Source organism: Silurus meridionalis, chromosome 21 (genome assembly GCF_014805685.1).
Source record: "Silurus meridionalis isolate SWU-2019-XX chromosome 21, ASM1480568v1, whole genome shotgun sequence".
Lineage (NCBI taxonomy): Eukaryota > Metazoa > Chordata > Actinopteri > Siluriformes > Siluridae > Silurus > Silurus meridionalis.
The window spans coordinates 3,377,288-3,401,867 of record NC_060904.1 but is presented as its reverse complement, the minus strand read 5'-3'; the positions used below and the strand labels follow the sequence as shown (position 1 = coordinate 3,401,867).

Below are 24,580 nucleotides of genomic sequence, written 5' to 3'. Positions count from 1 at the left end.
AAAATCCTGTGATTATTTTTTTATTATTTGTATTAAAGCTAAGCAGAACAAACGCATGACCAAAGATGGCTTCCTGAGGTACCTGACCCATGTGGAAGGGCTGATCCTCAACCCTGCCCACATTAATATCTACCAGGACATGACACAACCCATCAATCATTACTTCATCTCCTCCTCTCATAACACCTACCTGATGGAGGACCAGCTCAAAGGGCCGAGCAGTACCGAGGCCTACATCAGGTCTGGTCACGTTCTCACTTCCTAAGCACAAATAAAAGCTTTATACAGCAACTATTTATGTATAAACTCAAGGAAATGAAAGTGCTCAATATGTTAGCTATACACATTACATATTATTTTTAATGGAGGTATAAATAAAAGAATTAAGGAATAAAACAGTGGGGTGTGCTGTGCTAGGTAAATCCTCAGTGCCAGGCTGGTGGGATGTGGTCAGAACGTACCAAAGAGCTGTTCTTATTGTAGTTCTACAACGATTACTATATATATATATATATATATATATATGTAAACAAATGTATATAGAACATTAATAAAAAAACAATAAATAATTGTAAAGTAATTAAATAAAAAACATTAAAATGAATGAATTGGGTTTATAAATGTCCAATAACATTTATTTCTTCTCAGTGTTGTTCTTTTCTTTCTGGACACAAATCCACAGTTGATGGCAAAACTTTCTTAAATCAATTCATTTCCTATTGCCAAATGAGCATCGGTCATGATGTAACTTCTTTTTTTCACAATGATTCAGCTCGTAAACTCACTATAAGATGCCAAGGTGTGTTTGTAATAGTTAAAGGCTGAAAATGTTATTGAAGCTGATTGTTGTAGACATAGTAGTTGTGACATTGTTGTTATGTGGACATTCTCAGAGCGTTGGAGAAGGGCTGCCGCTGTGGAGCTGGACTGCTGGGACGGGCCCAACGGAGAGCCAATTATCTACCACGGTCACACGCTCACGTCCAAGGTGCTCTTTAAGGATGTCATCAAGGCTATCAAAGACTACGCTTTTAAAGTAAGTAAAGGCATGCAGAACTACATATATATATATATATATATATATATATATATATATATATATGTAAACAAATGTATATAGAACATTAATAAAAAAACAATAAATAATTGTAAAGTAATTAAATAAAAAACATTAAAATGAATGAATTGGGTTTATAAATGTCCAATAACATTTATTTCTTCTCAGTGTTGTTCTTTTCTTTCTGGACACAAATCCACAGTTGATGGCAAAACTTTCTTAAATCAATTCATTTCCTATTGCCAAATGAGCATCGGTCATGATGTAACTTCTTTTTTTCACAATGATTCAGCTCGTAAACTCACTATAAGATGCCAAGGTGTGTTTGTAATAGTTAAAGGCTGAAAATGTTATTGAAGCTGATTGTTGTAGACATAGTAGTTGTGACATTGTTGTTATGTGGACATTCTCAGAGCGTTGGAGAAGGGCTGCCGCTGTGTGGAGCTGGACTGCTGGGACGGGCCCAACGGAGAGCCAATTATCTACCACGGTCACACGCTCACGTCCAAGGTGCTCTTTAAGGATGTCATCAAGGCTATCAAAGACTACGCTTTTAAAGTAAGTAAAGGCATGCAGAACTACATATATATATATATATATATATATATATATATATATATATATATATATATAGAGAGAGAGAGAGAGAGAGAGAGAGAGAGAGAGAGAGAGAGATCAATATATATTTTTATTTCAAAGATCTCATCTGTGGTATTATTCTGGATTATAGCTCTTTTTTTTATATTTATTCATGTTAGTAAAATTCAATCATTCAAATAAAAAAACATAAGTAAATATATAATTATATATATAATTATCCAGAATTCATCATTTAAAATATACAGTAATATAAAAATCATATAAAAGCATATAATGCATATAAAAAATAAAAACAAACAAATACATTAATAAAAATACACTAAAAAAAAAATGGAAATAAATGTGTAAAAAAAGTTAAATAAAGTTAACATCAATACAAACAAGATAGATGAAATGCTAATTAAAACATAAAAAGTAAGTAAAAAAATTGAATTTGTTATGGTAAAATATTTACACCGATCAGGTATAACATTATAAGCGGTGAAGTGAAAAACACTGATTATCTCTTCATCATGGCACCTGTTACTGGGTGAGATATATTCATTAGGCAGCAAGTGAACATTTTGTCTTCAAAGTTGACGTGTTAAAAGTAGGAAAAATGGGCAAGCGTAAGGATTTGATTGAGTTTGACCAGGACCCAATTGTCACGGCTAGACGTCTGGTTCAAAGCATCTCCAAAACTGCAGCTCTTGTGGGATGTTCCTGGTCTGCAGTGGTCAGAATCTATCAAAAGTGGTCCAAGAAAGGAACAGTGGTGAACCAACTACAGGGTCGTGGGCGGCAGATGCACGTGGGGAGCGAAGGCTGATCCGTGTGGTCCGATCCAACAGATGAGCTCCTGTAGCTCAAACTGCTGAAGAAGTTCATGCTGTTTATGCTCAACGGGTCAGAACTATTTTACCAGCATAAGTGGGACCAAAACAATATCAGGCAGGGGGTCATAAAGTTGTGCCTGATCGGTGGCCATAATGTTATTCCTGGTTGGTGTATTTTTAAGGTTTCTTAATATCAAGGTGTTGGAGCCAGTTATAGACATAAAAAACATATCAAGCCCAGTGACATCCAGCTCATTTTTACAGATGTGCTTAAGATCCTCAAATAGGTGACTAAGAGGAATCAGACATACTTCATGGCTTTCAATGTTCTTTTCTCCTGGCAGACATCTGATTATCCAGTAATCCTGTCTTTGGAGAACCACTGCTCACTGGAACAACAGAAACTCATGGCTCAATACATGACCTCCATCCTGGGCAGCGCTCTTCTCACACGGCCTCTGGGGAAAGAGGTTCCCACCTGCTTGCCGTCTCCTGAGGTCAGCCATATTCGGTCACGGTTACGAAAAAGTTTATTTGAAAGGTGCGGAGAAATCTCTCGCCGATAAATGACGTGAAGATCTAATTAAACCTCTTTAGTGAATTAAAAACTAGAGAATTTAGCAAAGCTGATGAAAGCTGGGAATGTAGGAAGAGGAAGGAAAATCACAATAGATGACAGGTTAATGTTATTTTTAACATAGCACTTTTGATTGGTCAGGCCATTTTGATTATTTTAAGTATTAAGTACAAATTTTACACTCAAATATACCTCAAAATTGAAAGTTTACCCCTCAGATTTTGCCCCAGTTTCTCATCTCAGCTGTGTATTCACTTCAGAGTAGCGGAATGGCATGTTTTTTTTGGAAATGTATTAAAGTAAACGTTTTCCAGAATGAAATGAATCTGATGCATCTTTCATGCAAATACATGAAAAATGTACCTTTTTACTGTCCATCACTGCCTGGCAGTTTTATGATTATATGACAAAAAGGCAATGTTTTTGTCTTAATAACTTTAAGAGAGAGAAATCTTGAGACTCGTTACAGGAACGTATATATACATAGAATAACAATATATACATAGAACAACGTAACAAAAACTAGTTTCATGGACATTCCAGGATATTAAAAGTAACTCTAAATGGATCAAAAGTATGTCATCACTCAAATTTTATATAAAATTATAATCGCTGGCGAGTTTCTGCGGGTAAACGTGGAATAAAGCACACCAGGACATGCTGTTGTAGGAAAAATATCTTTTTGGTTGCACCAATTCCTCATTAGCTCACCCGTCTTTGATCATTTTTCTGTCACAGCATCCACGAATGTGCAAAAGTCATTGCACTCCTGATTATAAATCTTTGATACACACTTGCATGTTTGTTTGGTTTCAGTGTTGGGGTTTTGGTTTGTAAATCAGAAGCCAAAAGCTTTCCTGTGGCTGAATTCCTACTGTCCTCAGATGACTTCCTTTTTATTTTTTTAAACTTCCTATTCCTGGAAATTCCCATAATGCTTAGTGGAAGCAATGATTCAGGATTAGGAGGGCTGTTGTTTAAGTGATACAGTAAACAAAGGGGGGTAAACAGCTCCATGTTTGGTGATGGTTAAAATATGTATTTCTTCTATTTATTATTATTAATAATACTATTATTATTATTATTATTATTATACTCTGTGTGAGACTGGGTAGTTTGAGTGGAATGTGCCCTTAGTGGCGATACAGCCTTCACTTGTTTTGGCGTTACAGGCCACAGGGGCTTTTGTTTTTCCTCTTTTTTTCGGTGAAATTGAGCTTCAGAGAGACTTTCTGGCTCAGAGTGAATTGTAACTGCGAGTTGGATGTAGTCCTGCATTCTTACTTATTTCCCTCAGGGTTTTAGGGTGGGACTGGAATGCTCTTGAAGAAGAATAAAAGGTTGCATGAAAACCACACGGACACAAGGAGGAGCAAGGAGTCAAGTTCCACTGGCATTTAATAACTTTAAAGATCTGAGCAGGGTTTTTTTTTTTTTTTTTTGTGATGCTGCATCTCTATCTATTTTTCATGTTGTAAAGGAACGTGCCAGGAGCATGACACTGAAACGAAGAGATTGTGTGTGTTTACAAGTATGAAAGACATCGAGGAAAATGGGAGAATCGTTATTGGCCTTTTTTGTGTGTCTGTTGCATTATGGGTATCCCTTTCCCCCTGATTTCTTCCCATCTATGGATGTTCTCCTGCTATGAACTGACAACTCTCTTCTAGTAAACACCCTGTGGTTTCGATCGTGCCTCTGGTGGTGCACGCAAACGTTACATCATCTCTACATGACTGTTTGCTATGATTTATATTGTGTGTGTCTCTAACATTTTATTTTTGCCAAATGTTTACGATTGCAGGAATTAAAGGGACGTATCCTGGTCAAGGGCAAACGCCTTAACAAACTGGATGCAGCGTTTAACAACAACATGGAGGAAGGGGACAGCGTGTCTGAAGAAGACGAAGCCGCCGAAGTCAAACAGGGCGAACAGGATACCAAAAATAAGGTGTGTCATGAATGTACTACTAAAGTGGCTAAACCTCCATTCTTCTGGGAGGATGTTCCACTAGATTTTGAGGTGTGATTGTTGTGGAAAAGTCGGGTACTGATGTAGTGGAGGTGAGGAGACCTGGGCTGCAGTCGGTGTTCACATTCATCATGTTTAATATTTTTGAGATCAGAGCTCAATAGCAGAAGATCTTCTACTCCATTCTATTTAAAGCATAACTTATGGAGCTGGCTTTGTGCACAGGAGCATTGTCATGCTGGAACAGGTTTGGGTCCCCTAGTTCTAGTGAAAGGAAAATGTAATCCTGGCTATAGGCAGATGAATGTGAATGTAAAAGTCGGAAACGGACGTCTCTGGTGTATTTGTATGCCTTGGTGTATTCTGGGAAATAAAGTTCTTGTGATAATGTTCCCAGCAAAAAGAGGTTTCAGTTTGAATCCATTGATGAGCCACAGCAGTCGAATTGTTTAATGGTTGACATCATTCCGACATTAGTTCAGTTGTCCGTATAATCAGCGTCCGTAAGCTACCTGACTTTTTCAATAGCAAACCCTGGATTTGTGTGTGTTTTTTTCCCCCCACATAAACGTCCATACAATTTGACTTTCACATGTTTTGTTTTTTATTCAGAAAAAAAAGATCAAGCTCGCTAAAGAGCTGTCCAACCTGGTGATCTACTGCAAGAGTGTCCACTTCACCAGTTTCGAGAATTCCCGGGAGAAACATGCCTGCTATGAAATGGCCTCCTTCAAGGAAAGCAAATCCAAAAATCTGGCCGAAAATTCAGGTGATTTGTTTTTTTTATATATATATATATATATATATATATATATATATATATATATATATATATATATATATATATATATATTGTGATTTCCATTCTATTAGCTTTATATACATACAAGTTTGCATTCACACCAGACGAAGCAGAAAAGACAGACGATTTTGACTGTTGAATTGAAATGTCTGGATTTTTGATTGCACAAGTAAAATGTCTGGTTACAGTGAATAATAACATTGTATATGGTTTCATATGTTCTGTATGGCACAGTATAGCTTTTTCCTGCTAGCTTAAATAGATTTTAAAGAAACGATGCTATATAGGCAAAAGTTTGTGGACACCTGACCACAAGTCATATGGTCTCTTATAATAACCTCCACTCTTCTGGGACGATGTTCCACTAGATTTGTGCTTGTGGAGATTTTTGTGTGAGTTTCATTTATCCACAAGGGCGTTAGTAAAGTCAGGTACTGATGTAGGAAAGGTGAGGAGGCCTGGGGTGTAGTCAGTGTTTACATTCATCCCAAAGGTGTTTAATAGGTTTGGAGGTCTATGGCAAGAGATCTTCAATCCAACCAATGTCAAGCATATCTTCATGGAGCTGGCTTTCTGCACAGGGACATTGTCATGCTGATCAGTTTTGTCTCTCCTAGTTCAAGTGAAGAGAAAATCAAATACAACAGTACAAGTGTAGGACTCCATCTTTGTGGTAACAGTTTGGAAAAGAACCAAATATGGCTGGAAAAATTAGGTGTCCTGATCCTTGTGTTCTTATAGTGTACACTTCCTTTATAGCTAGCTGTCTAAATAGCTTGCATTGATTTTTTTCTCCATTAAAAGTGCTTAAGGTGAAAATGGTGTCCCATCTGATGTGCTTTCAATTTTTAAGCTAAAAGTTCACGTCATGAAAAGGTCACAATCTCTGGAAACTTCCACCAATAAGCACAACCCACACTGAACCCAGCCAGCTAACTAACTACTGTATATACACTGTTTCCTGATTATATCATTAGTTTCCTGTGTAATCCCACCTGTAACATAGGATGTATGTTGTACCATTTTATTTAACTATTTTATGCTGTATAGGGTTTTGTCCAGCACACCGATAAATCTTTTTCACATTTTCTCTGATCAAACCTGGAATTAAAATAAGATTCATTAGGATTGTATGCCTCTAATATTACTATATTACCTTTGTGACATTACTATATTAGAATATAAAGACAACATGAGGACATCTTGTCCATTTTTCACTGTCATATGTTCATAGATACTTGATCCAGCAGAAGAGGAACATGAACTTTGCTAACCAATTGTGTCCAGTTTTTTTTTACAAAAAGAGAGTCATTGTCCTCTGTATATCTGCCCTAACCTGATCCCTGCTTGTTTTTTTTGTTTTGTTTTTTAATTCAGCATCTGAATTCATCCACCACAACATGGAGAAACTGAGCAGAATTTACCCTGCAGGCACCCGGACAGACTCGTCCAACTACAATCCTGTGACGATGTGGAATGCAGGCTGCCAAATCGGTGACATTTTATTATTCTCCCTCCGATAAAGCATAAAAAAACCACTGAAATGCATCGTGTCTTTATGATCACCATGGTGTGTTTGGTGTCTATGCTATGAAAAGTGCAGGATACCTGTTCTGCACTGTGATAGATCATTATGTTCACCTCAGAGGATGTTGTTGGCTACATAGCAACCGCTTGTTCATAGGCAATGTTGTAAAATATAATATATTTATGTAGATTTGAATCCTGGCTTATGAAGCAGAATCTGTTGTGCACTGGGTGCATTCCGAAAATGTAAAAGTACATTAATCAGGTAACTGCGTTAAACTGTAAAATGATGTTGAACACTCTCTCTCTCTCTCTCTCTCTCTCTCTCTCTCTCTCTCTCTCTCTCTCTCTCTTTCTTTTTTGTTCCCATGTACATTTTTCTTTTTAATTATTTATCCAGATTGTGCTTATTCACCCAACTCTTACTCGCTGTCTGTCTGTCTGTCTGTCTGTCTGTCTCTCTCTCTCTCTCTCTCTCTCTCTCTCTCTCTCTCTCTCTCTCTCTCTGTCACTCTCTCTCTCTCTCTCTCCTCTCTCTCTCTCTCTCTTTCTCTCTCTCTCTCTTTTGTTCCCATGTACATTTTCTTCAATTATTCATCCAGATTGTGCTTATTCACCAACTCTTTCTCGCTGTATGTCTGTCTGTACGTCTGTCTGTCTGTCTGTCTCTCTCTCTCTCTCTCTCTCTCACTCTCTCCGTCTCTCTGATTCTCTGTCTTTGTCCGCCTCTCTCTCTCTCTCTCTCTCTCTCTCTCTCTCTCTCTCTCTCTCTCTTTCCCTCTCTCCTTTTCTCTTTCTGCTGTCCTAGTAATTATTGTATTGAGCTGTGTCTCAAATCCAGACCTTATCGGTAGGGTTGAAGGATACGTGAGAGGTGTTTGAAAATTTGAACGAAGGTTGGTTCGGAGTTATTGGTTCATGTATATTGCTAACTACGCTAGTGCAACATTTCAGGACAGTAAAAAAGATTAAAATAACACAGCCTATTTATTTTCATTCGGTTTTTAGCAATATTAGCAATTCTGCTCTACTGAAAAACTGACACAATTGTGCACACATTTTGCTTGTGTTTAAACAGTGGCTTTGAATTTCCAAACTTCTGGAAAGGAGATGGATTTGAACCAGGGAAAATTCCTGCCTAATGGAAAGTGTGGCTACATCCTGAAGCCTGATTTCATGAGGAACCCTGACTCTCAGTTTAACCCCAACAATCTCAGAAAAGGAGTCTGGTTCAGAAAGAAGATCCTGCATGTCATGGTATTTGATTTATTATAGAAAAGTTTTAACATTTTTATAAATTGTAAATTTTTTTTTTTTGTAAACTAAAATCCTATTCCTCTTTTATTTGACAGGCTATTTTGTATAGCACACTATACTATACTGTTTTGAGACAGTTTCACAAACTCTTCCTTTATTTTATTTTTAATCAATGAGCTCATGATATATTTTAGGAATTTGAATTTTCGGTTTCGTTTACTGGCACTACATGGCTTTCGGATTTATAAAACCGAAAGAGCAACAGATTTTAGTTTTATAGTCAAAAATCATATTGAATAAATTGATTGATTGAATGGAAAATAATCCCGCAAACAGGACAAGCAAACTGAGTTCATAACCAGAATGGCAAAGTAAAAAACAAAAAAAATAATAAAACAAGCGCCGGTTTGTTTTAGTTGTATTTTAATAGAGTATGAATGTGTCCTGCTTTCTTTAAGGTCATCTCAGCACAGCAGCTTCCCAAACTCAACAAAGACAAGCCCAAGTCCATAGTGGATCCTTTCGTGAAGGTGGAGATCTTCGGCGTGCCGGCAGACCAAGCCAGCGCACAGACGGCCTACATCACTGACAACGGCAAGTCAACATGAGACTGATGAATGCTCACTGTACTGCATATGTTGCATTCATCAGCGTCATTTAACTTCCTGTGACATCTTTCCTGTCTGCAGGCTTCAATCCGGAGTGGAATAAAAGCTTCAAGTTCAATGTTAATGTTCCTGATCTGGCCATAGTGCGCTTCCTGGTGGAGGATTATGACGCTGCATCACACAACGACTTCATTGGGCAGTACACGCTACCGTTTACTAGCATGCAGAACGGTAATGGATCATTTGATGTTTTGACCCAGAATGTTGACCTTTGCTTGATTTTTTATTATTTTCATATTATTATGTCATTGTGAGCGTAATTTGTAATTATTTCTATTTCTATCATTTCTATTTTAGGATACCGCCACATCCCCCTGCTCACAAAAAACGGTGACATCATCCCTTCAGCCAAATTGTTCGTCCACATCATGGTTATGGACTCAGAACAGTGCTGAGAACGAGGATCAGTACCACAGGGACAAAAGCAGACCCTTTTACTACAGAACAAACGCATGAGGAAACACAGGGACGCTGTGCGAGACCACGTGATTGTTCAAGGAATTGTTTAGAATATATTTATGTAGAGCCAAACATGAGGGAAATGGTCACTATGTACGCTTTTTTGTTTAAACAGAGTTTATTTTTTACCTTTTTATGAAAAAAATCATTTGCAATACACAAAAGACCATTTGCATTAGATCTAGTATGAAATACCTCTGAGGTGAGTGTGTGTTAGTGCACATGTGCAGTTGAAAATCTTTTATTTTGACTTATGAATTATGTTTTAATGCGACTGTACAAAAATAAACACACACCACAACGACATCTATACTGTCACTACTGTTGTACAGAACAGAGGTGCATGAGGAGAAAACTGTTTTACACCAAACTATTCATATATTTTTAGAGGAAGAGCAGTGCCTGTCAAAATTTTAGTTTTCCTTTTATGTTGAGACACACGCATGTTCCTTTTGTTTCTATCCGACAAACTCATGTCACGGTGTGAAGATTCACTTCAGCCAAATGTATAAATGTACAGAAGCTCGACTTTATTTTTAGCATAAAAATCCTTCCTTAGCATGAATAACAGCTTTGCACTCTTGGCATCCGGACAGTTCGTGTCTCCAAACAATCAGCTGAAATTTTTTCCCATTCCTCTTGTAAAAAGTTGTTCTTCAGCAGTTCCTGTGATCCAGTTGATCCTAGAGCAGTTCAATAGGATTTAGGTGCAGTGACTGCACAGGCCGTTTCATGACCGATATCACTCCAGCTGAGTGACGATGAGCTCGGACGTATTTTTCGACTCATCGTCTTGTTGTATGGTGAAGTCGGTTCCGATGAGCCGCAGTCCAGACGGAATTGCATGGTGTTGAATTATGGAACGGTTGCCATGTTGGTTCCTTTCTTCTAGAAAAAGTCTCCAAATTCACCTGCTCCAAAACAACCCCCAGTCTGATAACTTCTTCTCTCCTGTACTCTACCTGTCTTACACAAGTTCTTCTGTTAGAGACAGAAATTTCCATTTTTCCAGATCTTCATCTTTCTTCCAGTCAGTTACTGTCTAATTCGTGTGTGTTTTTGCCTTTTAGAGCCTTAAGGAACATTTATGTGTCTCAAAAACCATAAAAGACTGCACACTTTGGACAGGTGCTGTATAAAAATGTTTTTGACATCAGGTCTTGTATGCAATATCTTTTTTTTTTTTTTTATCATTCTTAGTATATGAACCATTTGCTTTTTAAAAACAACCAAAAATCATGTTCGTTTTTTTCTATGGTTTCTTTAGGTGACGTAATTTATCTATAAATCTTCCTGTTTGTTATATACATGGTTTTTTATAGTTAACAGGGGCCAATATCTGTTTCGTATTTTTTGATGATTACGAGGAAGCGTGTGTGTTCTGCATTCAGTTTAAGGTTAAAGTCTGAGCGCTTTATGATCATACCATGTTGTTTGTGTATTGCTTCTATCACTACTTGACCTTTCGAAATATGGTCATTTTTTTTCCTGCTAGATGAAGTGATCATCTATTGATTGTGAATGTTTGATCTGTCAATGTTTCTTCTTGTTGTAATCAGGACCAAGTAAGTAAGCTTCATTGATGCTAATGAAATATTGCTGCTGTTTCACGTCTAAATAAATCATATTTAAATAGTATGGTGTGTATGATGGGTTTTTTGGTTCTGTAGTATTCAGTGTCACAGTGTCCAGGATATTATCATTAAAACATAATTTTATGTATTAAATGTAACTAAAATACATAAGATAACGTATAATAAAGAAAAATTATAATTTTCTGGTTACTGGTTAATTTATTTATACTTTTTCATTTATTTTTTTATCGCTTTTTTTATGGAAATAAATATATAAATATAAAAAATATAATTATTGGAGGCTTGGTATTGCTGGGACTTAAATTCATGTCCCTGATCAGAAGTCCAACATCTCAACCACTGAGCAACCGCAGACAAACAGCGGAAAATCAGGACTAAGTTTCTGCATGTCGCATTAACAATAAAAAAATGGATGAGTGATGGAAAACACATTTAATACTTTATTTGAATGAAATCGAACTCTAAATGCAGAAATGTAAAAATGTCGAATGTCATGTATGTTCTCCTGCACATCATTTCTCAGTTATGAAAAATACAGTTACTCATTTCTGTAGTATTTGCAGAGGTGTAAAGATTCCCTGAAAAATCATACTTGAGTAAAAGTATAGATCCCTTACTGCAAAACAAATTAAAAGTTAAACAATACCAATATGAGTAAAAGTCCTAATTTAAACAGCACTTGAATATTTGACTCATATTGAACACGGACTTAAAGACGCACTAGTCCTCAACACCGAGACGTTAGTGAAAAGCCAAGAATAGTTGTGAGGTTTTATTTCCTAAAATGCAAATCTGATTTTACACCTCAACACTGCATTAACCAAAGATCAACTCGACAGCAACAACCTTTGCAACGTGCCAGAATGAAAAAAAAAAGACAAAGAAGTGAAGCAATCTTTCAGAAAGGTATTTTCAATTAACAACAGAATGACAGTATCACAAGAACGTCACAAAGAATCACAAAGAAGAAGAACCATTATTATGAAAGTAAACAATTTTGGATAAAGTAAAAATAAATATTGAGAGCTGAATGTGATTTGAAGCACCTCAGAATCGGGCAATATTTTTATTTAACTTTAACAAAAGCTACTTCTCAAAGTTTTTGGACTTTTTTCTGAGCTCTGACTGAAAATGAGGCCAGTGGTGCTAAACAGGGAGCAGATGCGGGTAGGAGAATGTTGAACTTTAATGCCGTCTTTAACAGAGGTGAAAAATATAATTGGTAAAGGTCATAGTCAATGAAAATATAGTGGAGTAAAAACAATGCATTTATTCATAAATGTAGTTGAGACAAAGAGAAAATAATTTAATTGATACTCAGTTAAACTAGTAAGTAGCCGAAAAACTACTTAAGTGCATTAATGAAGTACATTTAACTTAAATCATTTACACAACTGCCACTTTATCTGTGCATTGTTGCCAGGATTATGCCATTAGAGACCCTGGACTATGTTTCCCACAGGCCACTTTACCATGCCACATGATTTCTGCACCTGATTTCCATTCAGATAATTGACACGTGTATAAAGATTCAGCTTGCACTCCACTCTTAGTCCTTCATTTGTCTTTCCATGCGTTTCGCCTCCAGATTTTCCTTGTATCATGGTCCACGTCCCAGGATTGATTTATTCTATCCATTTTTTCATTGTTTTATTGTATTTTTCACATTTTGCTCTGTGAATAATTGAATGTGTGCTTGTATCCACCTCCTGAATACTGATTTCAAACTGGTCTAAATATACAGTCATTTATACCCAGTGAAGATGCAACAATGATGGTTTCCAGAGCGAATGTTTATTGTCAGGCATAAATACATCATAGATATTTAAAATCATATAAAAGGCATTTCTTAAAGCGACAAAAACATATTTGTTTCTATTATCAGTATTAATTCAAAGATGTTTGTGTAATAAGTATTTTTGAAATTTTTTTTTATCATACTGTATTCTGTATTTATGTAGCCAGTTATGCCTATTAGGATTTTTTATTTATTTATTATAAAAGCCCTGCTTTCTTTTTCAGGTCGCTCTGACGCCACTTCGGCAAGCGCTGGAAATCATTCCTGGAGCAGCCCAGGAGACTCTCAAAGTCGGCATCATTCAGATATTCCTGAAACATACATTAACAAAGGAAAAAAACAGAAGTAAAGGAGGGTTAAAAGAAGATGCTTTTGTAGGATGAGACATTTTGTTTGTAAAGTCTATTCAAACCTGGAATGTGGGAAGATACAAAATAAAAAAGGTGATCATTTTGCTTGAATTTTATAGTTGTAAACTTTGCAACGACAGCATTTGAAAATATCACCTAATACAGACTTGAATTCTCTTATAGACTGTGCATTCGCAATCTTTTCTCCAGGTCAAATGCTCCTGCTCCAGGAGGAGTTTCTACCCTCAGGCAATCCGGACACTGAACGAAGGCACATCAGAGAACTGACATGTTCCTACAAATTTCCAAATCACGCACCGATACACACACATGAAACTTTGTGCACGCTGTATTGTTTCTGGGCTTATAAAGAAACCACGTTCACATAAAAACCAATAGTTCTCAAGTGAGCTTGAAGTAATTTTTTTTTCATTTCATTAGAATTTGTTTATATTTCGCCATCAGTAAATTTTGTGTAATTCTACACAATTCTTTTACTGGTTACTTTCAGATGAGCACTGCAAGCGTAATTCTCACATTGAGATTATTATTATTCACATTACAGATTATAGGTATTATTCACATTATTCTGATGAAGAGAGAAAACCACAATGTTCAGACAACTGTTTCCCAATTTTTATGAATTGGCTGCTAGTAAAAACATCGTCTGGACCAGGTTTTGTTTACAGTACAATACATGATTTTTGCCTGCAAATTCAGGTAATAAATGTGTAAAAGGTAGATCTAGCTTTAGAGGTTTCAGCCCAAGCATTGTTGAAGTTTCTTGGTTTGTCTCCATTACAAACTAACTTTTGGATTCGGTGCCAATTTTGTTCTGTTTTTTTACTATTTTTCACCCATAAGTTTGACATTATTTAGGTATATTTTTGGTGGGTTTCATTTTTTTTTTTTTACATAAAATGTACTTTTGGTGAAATAATTTTCAAACTTATACTACAGTAAAAACCCTAAATTCCTGAAAAGCTGGTGTACTACCTCACTCTCTAGAACTTTCTCTTGCTCATGACCCACCTCTCGCTTGCTGGGGTCCACTCCCTGAGGAAGCTCGCTGGAGCTCTTATTGATCAGCTGCTCAAGACTTAAATTTGCTGAGCTTTGAGCTTTAAAAGAAGGTGCATCAGTACGTGGGTTGACATTGCTCTTGGAGGGGCGAGATTCAGATTTAGAGTTCTGTGAAGAGATTTCAGTGATTGGTCCTCCAGGGGCGCTGATGAGCACTTCTCCACCGGTTGACTTCCTGTTCAGGACCGCGTTGTTCGGATTCTGCGAGGAAATTTGGTTTATATGAAGCAGACAGAAAGAACAGCGAAGGAGTTGAACAAGTTGTTATGAGCTTTAATATGTAGAACAACATTTAAGTTAGAACATTAGATTTTTCAGTTTAGCAGTAATTTTGATTGGATTCAGGAATAAGCAACACTAGTGTTTATCAACTTTTGTATCTGAAAGTTCTGATTCTTCAAAGCAGTTGTGTATTGCTCTGAGAACATACAAAGCATACCACTGTGATCTGTGAAACCGATCCCGAGGCAGACAGTTTACTCTTCATCTCCTCATATGACAAACCTCCCTGAAAAATACAAATACAAATTCAACCATTCTGGAAATGTGACACAGTAAAATACCTCGATCACGATCGTTCTAGGTCAATACGCATAGCAATGTCAGCGCCCTCTAGTGATAGGTTCATTAATTTTCTACCCACTTACACTCCACTTATGAGTGTCCCAAGCATTGAACCATCCTGTGAATGTAGGCGGCTCATGGCCCTGTTTCACTGAGATGATGGGGGTATGAATGTCACGGCCCGCTGGATGGGTCTTCAGATATTCTAATGCACTGTTTTGAGACTCCTGGATCTCGTATTGGTTGGCAGAGTTGCCAATCCACAGGAATATCTGTAAAGAATATGATGAGTACAATGAGAATCGTCTCCTGACTGGTTAAGTTATAATTCATCAGTATTATCTGTTTTGTTTGAAATATTGTAGGACTACTATATGTAGTTACTATAGGTGGTCATTGCACCATACATACAATGACCATTGCACTGCCTCACTTAAAGTATATTATTATTTGCACTGCCTCCATTTACATACCCTGCACAATCTGTATATTTAATATCTTTATCTTTATTTATTATAGTATTATTTTGTTTAGCCAGTTTTTCATAGTTTTATAGCACCAGCCCACAATGACAAAATTCATGTTTTCTAGAAATTGTGAGCTGTTTTTTTTTTTTTATTCATGTGGAATATGCTGCATATACGAGCTGTAAAAATGTGGAAACTTAAACACCAATCATGGCTTCACCCAAACCAACCTCATCCCAGGTGTCCAGCAGCATGACATCATCTTCATCCAAGTCGTCCTGGGCGAAATGAGCCACCTCGCTCATCCGGAATTGGCCTGTTTGGTTAGAACACTCGAAAAGGCGCGGATTGTGCGATGTCACCGCCTTCTCAAACCTGGTGGAGGTAAAGGATATGCAAATAGGATTTATGCATCACCTGACGTTTGGGCCTTTAAGGCTGCATACATGACCACGGTACAGTATCTGATGTCATTAGGTACCTCTTGTCGCTTGCGTATGGCGCTTTTCCACCCAGGGCCACCCAGAACTGTGCTGGCTCTTGGCCTTCCATTACAATCTGCTTGTCCTCCTTTGAAAGAACATCAGCCACAGTCTTGCCCATCTCACGCTCATCACCACTGCAGCCCTATTCATCCACACAAAAACAGCTTACATCCCAGCACACTTATTACCTTTTACATTACTATCTTGTTCAATGCTTGAATTGGACTAATCAGGAGATATTTATACTTGCCTTGCCGTACCACATATAAGTCACACCCTTCGTTTTCAGAAGAAAGACATCATTGCTGTTGAGAGAAGAGGCTCTGGCTGGTACTTCTGTAGCTTTGGTGTTCATTTCATCTGCCCCTCGAACCTGGAAAAGCCTGGCACCGGGATCAGGGTTGACCACACCTGGTTTTCCGGTCCCACCCTTAAGACAAATCGACATGCCATTAGAACGTATGCAGGAAAAAATAACTGAGTAACTTTTTGTGTGTAATTCTACTTCTACATCAAGGCTTTTTTCAGGTACTTTTTCAACTGCAGTATATTTTTTTCCAGGAAAAGGTTTACACTTGCATTGGAATTCAATTTAACCTCAGGATAGGTTTTAATTTTTTCATCTGGTTCCTCTCAAGGTTTCTTCCTAATTAACCTCAGGGAGATTTTCCTCATCACCGTCGCCTCTGGTTTGCTCATTAGAGATAAACTTAGGGTTTAAAAATGTGTTCTCCAATTATTTCTGTGAAGCTTCTTCGTGACTATGTCCATTGTTTAAAAATGTTACACACAAAAAATGTATTGAAATTGTAAATAGGGCAAACATGGAGAAACAACACATACTGTGACAATTCATTCATATATAACCATATATACATCTACTTTACCTCATAGATGATGAGTTTTCCCTTGAAGATGGCCAGAAAATGGCGTGGCTCTTTGCCCATGGTCACCCTGACCTGAACAGGAGCGCCATTGTATTTGTTGTCTACATTGACTGCCTGGTAAGCACATGCTGTTATCTCGTCCTGTGTGGCATGGCGACCCTGGACAATACATGAACGCATGCACATTTTATATATATATATATATATATATATATATATATATATATATATATATATATATATATATATATATATATATATATATATATATATTCTCCACAGTCAATGTTTTACGTTTGTCCATTTGACCAAAGCTTGGTATATTATTTCCAGTCGCTCACCAGCCACATGTAGAGGAGGTACTGCGGTTTGTTGGCTTTGTTGTAGGTATAGAGCACTAGATAACAGTCTCCTCCATAAAACTGCCCGTAAGTACTCTGTGGTACCTCCTGAAGCTCTAAGTGCTCTATACGCCAAATCTGAGTGAATGTTAAATATTGCAACTATTAATAATATTACGTTTTGCATATAGTAAACATTTTGCAAACGGATCGTTTAAGCATTGTGTACGTGTATGTGTTGGGGTCTATTTGTCTTCACCTGTACTTCTCCAGAAGCATCATCCACCATGCGCTCTTGTGCAGCCAGTTTGGGTTCAGCATGAAGTTCCATGACGTTAAACTTCACCTGGTCTACTTTGGCTATAAAATATTAAATAAGCTCACAGCCACACATTGCACTACATTTGTAACAGATGCTTGACAATAGCATGTGCATACCTATCTTTCCCCTGGAGTAGGTTTTCCCCAGGCCCTGGATTTGTTCTGTCTCTTTCCAGGACTTGAAGAGTTGTTTGAACATGGCAGATTCTGCACCTTCACTGATCACTTCGACATGAGTTGTAGGGGGATAGTTTTTAGCTTTTATAAATCCCTGAATGGGAATAATTTAGATGAGATAAAATGCAAAATTGTAAAATGCTGTATGTATTTATTTCAAATCTTTACACATAGCGAGCGTACCACTGCATGCTGCAGGGCTGAAGACCGCTCCTGTTGAGTAGCCTTCTTCCCTTTCCACACTGTCAAAGCCACACCTCCTATATCTGCAATATAACAATCCTAAAAGAGAGATAATCCATGCTTCGTTCCCATGGCACACAGAATAGTTGAATAGTGAGTAAAATACAAAGATATACATTTGCTTACGTCAGAATGCAGAAGGTTTTGGGTCAGTGGACTACTGGCCACCTCCTGTACTACCAGCTTACCACTGGCATCTGATACCCTGCAAACATTACACATAATTAGACAATAACAGAACACAAACAAGAGGCAGAAATAACCGCAGCTGTAGAGCAGAGGTGTGGTACTCTATCTGAACCACCAGGATATACCTCTGTGGAAGAGCAAGGAAACTTTAATCCTGGTCCTATAATGTTTAATACATAATGTTTTCCATCAATAAAACATTTTCTTTTCAATGCATAATTTCTAATAAATTACTGAATATGTTCACTGGGAAAGTTTGACATAGCATTGGTCTATTTTTAAAATCCTTCTATTCAGCTTGGCTGAAATAAAAACCTGCCTTTCGTGGATAATATTGGACCCCTGATCAAAGGGGTTTCTTAGTTTGAGTCTCTTTCTCTTTTGTTCGACCTGAGCACAGCTGTCCAAAGTGGAAGACCACACTTCAGAAAGAGCAGAGATATTTCATACGCCCTGGTGGAAGACCAGAAAGACCAGGTGTATACTCTTGATTGTAGAAAAGTGATATATCCCTTGACACAGAAATGGCATGAAGTGATGGAAGGGCTTAAATATGCCTATCTAGAAGAAATGGGGCATAAATATGTGGAAGAGATCGGATATACCACAGAGGAAGACATGGAATATACAGTTCTGGATGAGATGAGATATACCACTAAGAAACATATGAAACACACCATTTAAACAATGTATAATTGTAGATGAAATGAGGCATATGGGGAAGTGTTGAGATTAGATACCGCCTTATGGGAGAGAGTAAATATACTGTATTGTTGTGGAAACAAAACATTGCCTTGGGGAAGAAATGGCATATGCCTTAATAATAATTAAAAAAAAAAATTATTCCGTGAGGGAGCAATAGGATATAAAATTATGCAAAAGATCCTGTGTTCAAGAGATTGTGTATATACCCTTGTAGAAGGATTTACACATATGCTTGTGGAAATGATGAGAGATAAGTTTGTGTAGGAGAAGGGATGCAGCATTGTGTAAGAAAGGGGATATAACCTTGTGAAAGAGCAGGAAAAAGAAATCTGATGCATTTAACCTGAAGTGTTGCGCTATTCCACCACAGACACCGCATGCCATATCCTCTCAATTCCAGCGACAAAACTAGAAAATCTAAAAATCTACAGCAATAACACAAATGCTTACTGGTAAAGTTTGACATTAGAAGTCTGGAGCTGGTTTGGTGTGTTGTCAGGAATGGCATCCTTCATTTGTCCAGTTCTCTGGCCCAGTACAGATACCATGACCTTCATGAGTTCAGGTGAGGCTTCTTCTTTTTCCCCTTCTATTATTCCAATCTGTGCTCGCCCCCCTCTCTCTCTATCCCTGATGTCCTGAGCTAGCATGCATGCCTATGAAGGTAAATGGGCAAAAAAAAAAAATTGCCCTTATGTTATGTTTATAAATTCATCAAAAAAGTTGAAACCTGGTCAAATGAATGACTTAAAGTAGTGAAATGATTGTCTCTTTACCTTTAATCTCTCCTGTCTGTTGCTCTGAGGGCCGTTCCACTGCACCATGTTTTTTCCCATGTCCAACAGAAAGACATCTCCAGTGTTGAAGCTCGACCACGACACATCCACCTACGAAGGGAAAACCCACAGAATTAAAAAAGAGCTTAGATACTGTACGATCAATTTTGAATTCCTTGTACAATTAAAATAAAGTGCAGTCTACTTCTTTTTTATTTCCCAAAGCCAGTACAGTAATTAATGTTTTACAGTTGATATGGATTAACTGACTCACAGGTTCCATAGCCAGGGGGCAAAATACACAAACATGGAAAATTAATTTCTCCGTATTGTTTTGTGTAAAGTTTTCAGAATTGTTTGGCGACTGAGCTTATGATGGTAGAACATGCTCGCTTTCAAAAGGTTTCTATGCTTGTAGGCGTTCCAGCTTTGTGCAATGATTTGTGCAAAGGATACATTTCAGTCGCACTAATATCATGCTAGCTGAAATTTGAGGGACAAAAAGTGTTTCTAGAAGTATTTATTGAAAATATGGAATTACAATTTGATTTGAGTAATGAATCATCAATCAGAAAGATGTCTATCTGTCTATCTATCTATCTATCTATCTATCTATCTATCTATCTATCTATCTATCTATCTATCTATCTATCTATCTATCTATCTATCTATCTATCTATCTATCTATCTATCTATCTATCTATCTATCTATCTATCTATCTATGGTAATAAATATAATTCATTATAGTTCTATATGTCCGATTCAGTTTATTTTACTTTCTAACAGATACAAATTAAATTAAAAAAAGGATTTGTTTTAAATACTTCACACAGTCACATTTTTAAAAAGTAATGCTTAATTTAAAGACGTAATTTTAAAAGTCTTTAAATTAAGATTTTGTAATTTAAAATTAAAAACAAAACTAACAAAATACATATGTATTTGATTTTCTTAGTTAAATTGTGTTGTTAAATTAATTTTGTTTATTTCATTGTTTTCATTCATTTGTTATATTATAGGTATACTTTACATAATAAAAAAAACTCAACAAGTAACTGTTTCTTTCTATTTTTTTTCATTCATATAATTTTATTTTAATGTTTAAAAAACTATTTTTTAAGTATTTTATATTTTATTCTTTATTGTATTTTTTTATTTAAAAAAAAGATTTAAAAAAGCCAGCATTTAATTGAATTAAATTCTAGTCTATTTCTATAGCACTTTTTCATAATGGACTTCAAACAGCTTTACAGAATGTAAGAACTGAAGAACAAATTTCACCTATATTTATAAGCATGTGTATTTATCCCTGATGAGCAGCCTGTTGCGAACCTTCAATTTATTGACACCAAGAATGTGATTATAAATCATTAAAACTGCAAACACCGCATCAGCAGCATCAGCAAACCTCCATAGCAGTGACGTTCTTCCGGCCTTTGATGTGCAGAAGACGCAAAATGTCGTAGACGTTGGTCTCGATGTGTTTGAACCCTGAGCTCACGCCTCCTTTTTTATATCTGAGAAGAAACATGAAAGCATGGACTCAATGTAGAAAGTGAACATCCAGCTTGCAGACCCTCATCCTCCTCTCAAAATCTTACTCACATTATGCCATTTTTGAAGTAACCTTTAAATTTGGCTGATTCACAGTCCTGAACCTCTCGATGCTGCACCGGGCTTCCACCCAAACATTCATCAAGCTGAGTCACATAGATAGCCGCGGCACCCTGCTCATCCTGAGATGAGCTGCTCCCTATCCAGTAATGGAGGTCAATGGAGCGAACGTTTTCTGGGCCTCCCTAAATCACACAAACACACACACACACACACACACACACACACACAGTCTTAGACAGAGATCTGAAAGAATTTATTCTAATTGGAGTATTCAGAGAAGTTCCAAAGTTCTAAAGCTAACAGAGTCGTTTTTTAGTATTGCATCATACATTTAGCTTCAGTTCAAAGCCTCTATTCCAGTCTCAGAGCTGTCTCGGCAAAGCATTTTCTACAGATGAAATTCAGATGATATTTATATATGTACAATGTCTACACATACTTACAAAGAGAACTATATAGCAGTCTCCTTCAAAGAAATTCCCGAATGCTTGCTCTGGCACAGGGACCATTTTCATGTCCTTGGGTGAGACAGAAAAACAAATGAGCATCACAAATAAAAAGAAAAAAAATAACCATTAGAAAGTAAAAGCTTCTCTCACATTTATAGTCCATATCTGTAGGCCAGGCTTGTATCTGATGTCCTTAAAGGTGTCTTTTTCGGTCATTTTGCTGCACCCTGAGAGAAGGTCCAAAGTTCAAACGGTATACAAATAAAACAAATAAAAATGCTGCAAAGTGATTCGCTTTGATCTAAATACATATTAATGTACATAATGTACATGTTCAATCTTGTTTTTTCTAATCAATGCGACTTAGTCATCTCATTTGTACCACAGAGCAGTTGAAGGTTAAGGGCCTTGCTCAGGGGCCCATCAGCTTTACTCATGTCCTGCAAACATCAGAAATCCACTGCCTTAACTCCAGAGCTCAAACCTCCCTACTGGTTGATTAAAGTACAAGTCGTTCTATCTGAATGATGTCTAGAATCTTTGACATAAAAGCACTCAGGAAGGCTATGACCTCATGCTCTTAGTCAAAACGCTCATATTAAAATGGTAAAAGTTTACATTCAATGGTTGACTTATAAAAACAGAAATATTTTGAATTGCCAAGCAACCTCTTAATTAATGCTTAACAAAGCTGGATGTGTGGTTAATAATATGCAACCCAGCACCTCTAACAGGATGTAAGAAGCACCGCCCCAATGTTCAGTGGAAGGCCCAGAGTAGATAAAGGGTTTACTCACAAAGAACAAACAAAGCTTCAGGAAAAAAATGACTAATAATTGGTATTCCACTGATATAGTGAGTTCTAACAGAGATGTTTGGCTTATATGTTTTGCCAATAAATAGCTGATCATAAAAAGTATTGCACATTATATTTCTATAAGAATAACACATAGTACCATCTGGTCTGAAATGTGCACCACCCATTCTTTATTTCTTTAAAAAAAATCAGTTTCAAACACATTAATGATGATAAATTCATCTTAAATTCAACTTTTTGACTAAAACTAAGTGCTCCTCTCCAATATGTGTCGTATTTTATTAAACACACAACTCGACAAACACTTCTTTCCCGTTCATGCTCTTTTCAAACGGGTTCTTTCTGATGTTCTTTTGTATACCGAGCCTAGAAAGACTGGTTTCGCGTTTCAATTAGTCAACAGTGCATATTGACACAGAGCTGGACAATAACATTTACATGCATTTACATGCGTAACACAAAATTACCTGCCTTGGTATCATATAAACTTCGCTTTAGAAGAATATCGTTGTTCGTGTGCACAAATTCTGAGTAGTTTCTCTAGATTACTAGAATAATTACTCATTATTCAACAATTACTCAAAGATTTAAAAGAATGGTATTACAAGAGTTTGGTGTCAAATTTGGCTAGACGCATCCTTTTTGAATACAAACCCACAGCAGACCATTATAAAGTCAAATCAGTAACACACTTTAGAGGTAAAAACACAACACAGACATGTGGTTTATGCAATTTCAACATATGCGCATCAGCAGGCATGAAAATAGCCCTCGATCCTTTCTCTCATCAATCTCATTCTAACTGAAAATACCGATCAGTGTGAGGCCACGCCCTCTTTTAATGTCAATATTATTTTATATCTCACACTATTTCTTACCTTTTTAAACGCTGCTCGCTTTAGCTCTCTTCGTACTAACCAGTGTGTACAATCGTATCCTCTCTGTGGCCGTGTCCCGCTCTCTGTGTGCAAACCTGGGTGTGTATCTGTCCATCACTCCACCCAGGTGAGCACACACACACCACAAACACACACAGCTCGCTTAAATGTCTTTATATGGACTACAGACTGAAGCCCTATTGTCCTCTGTCGTATAAAAGGTTGTGCACATGCGTAGGGCATCCATGAATCAAGCTTCCACACATCACCATAAAATATTCAGCATCTGATTATTATACAGTGGCAAAAAGTGAAGTGAAAAAGAATATAAAAAAAAGGTTTGCACTGTTTTTTTCAGGCTACAATTCTGAGTATAGAAAAATGAATAAGACGCTGTTTTGTTGTTGGTCTGTGGGATTATATTTATTTTTAGTTATACATTTATTATGTATTTACTACAACATGAAAATTTGCCTACAGACAGACAGACAGACAGACAGACAGACAGCTAGACAGCTAGATAGATAGATAGATAGATAGATAGATAGATAGATAGATAGATAGATAGATAGATAGATAATATTTATTTATTATTATATTCATATTTATATTAGATTTATATTTATCTCAATGGGAATTTCAGTTAAAGGTAGTTCTCCATTTTTTTTCACATTTTCAATATTTTTCTAAACTAATTAAAATGAGAACTGTTTTGTTCAATTCTGATTGGTCAAGGTGTTGATTAATTGTCTATAATTGTCATTTTTTGGGAATGTTTACAATTTGAGAAACTGTGCTTTTGGGACATGACTTTTTTTTTTTTTACATGATTACATATTCAGAAAGTGTACAAACTGGAAACAAAATAAACATATCCTAAACTTTTACACACACACACACACACACACACACACACACACACACACACACACACACACACACACACACCAGACAATATGGAAATCCCAATCAGTCAATAGCTCACACCTGTGGACTTGAGGAGAAAACTGGTGTACCCAGAGGAAACCCCTGAAGCATGCCAACAATACAACTTTATTTTTATTATGTCGCTTTAACAATTTTTTATTTTTTTTTTAAAGCAT

The 24,580-nt window shown here is 36.7% G+C and overlaps 2 protein-coding genes across 4 annotated transcripts in view; one reads left to right on the top strand and one right to left on the bottom strand.

Annotated features, from left to right (window-relative positions):
• The window catches only part of plcd1a (phospholipase C, delta 1a), a 28,336-nt gene extending 16,964 nt beyond the window's left edge, over positions 1-11,372 (top strand). For both annotated transcript variants that reach the window (XM_046877560.1, XM_046877559.1), the window contains exons 6-15: positions 39-240; positions 1,471-1,615; positions 2,817-2,969; positions 4,854-5,000; positions 5,634-5,790; positions 7,201-7,317; positions 8,429-8,607; positions 9,066-9,201; positions 9,297-9,446; positions 9,573-11,372. In XM_046877560.1, coding sequence (XP_046733516.1) covers positions 39-240; positions 1,471-1,615; positions 2,817-2,969; positions 4,854-5,000; positions 5,634-5,790; positions 7,201-7,317; positions 8,429-8,607; positions 9,066-9,201; positions 9,297-9,446; positions 9,573-9,670 — 1,484 coding nt within the window. In that variant the 3' untranslated portion in view covers positions 9,671-11,372. The remainder of the gene's footprint in view (positions 1-38; positions 241-1,470; positions 1,616-2,816; positions 2,970-4,853; positions 5,001-5,633; positions 5,791-7,200; positions 7,318-8,428; positions 8,608-9,065; positions 9,202-9,296; positions 9,447-9,572) is intronic.
• Positions 11,373-13,101: 1,729 nt separating this feature from the next.
• Positions 13,102-23,624, bottom strand: vill (villin-like). Of its 2 annotated transcripts, none has more exons than XM_046834110.1 (20): positions 23,478-23,624; positions 21,933-22,009; positions 21,777-21,851; positions 21,322-21,515; positions 21,125-21,233; positions 19,716-19,826; positions 19,390-19,595; positions 18,172-18,250; positions 17,986-18,084; positions 17,743-17,896; positions 17,564-17,664; positions 17,305-17,442; positions 16,964-17,122; positions 16,327-16,506; positions 16,073-16,218; positions 15,822-15,966; positions 15,208-15,396; positions 15,000-15,068; positions 14,510-14,761; positions 13,102-13,438 (listed from the first exon to the last, which is right to left on the bottom strand). In XM_046834110.1, exons 2-20 carry the CDS (start codon positions 21,996-21,998, stop codon positions 13,325-13,327), a joined length of 2,586 nt encoding a protein of 861 aa, XP_046690066.1. In that variant the 5' UTR covers positions 21,999-22,009; positions 23,478-23,624; the 3' UTR covers positions 13,102-13,324. The 2 variants fall into 2 exon arrangements, with proteins under 2 accessions (XP_046690066.1, XP_046690067.1); XM_046834111.1 differs by lacking the exon at positions 23,478-23,624 and adding an exon at positions 22,921-22,936 and having other exon boundaries at positions 21,933-22,012.
• Positions 23,625-24,580: the final 956 nt, after the last annotated feature.

What these genes read in the sequence shown, in the direction of transcription:
- vill (XM_046834110.1), bottom strand. Translation starts at nt 21,998, where the DNA reads ATGACCGAAAAAGACACCTTTAAGGACATCAGATACAAGCCTGGCCTA. An exon ending in AGAACGTCACTGCTATGGAG is followed by an intron (nt 19,827 to 21,124) that starts GTTTGCTGATGC and finishes TTCCCTTCGTAG; the next exon opens with GTGGATGTGTCGTGGTCGAG. An exon ending in GGGACACTCATAAGTGGAGT is followed by an intron (nt 15,069 to 15,207) that starts GTAAGTGGGTAG and finishes TGTATTTTTCAG; the next exon opens with GGAGGTTTGTCATATGAGGA.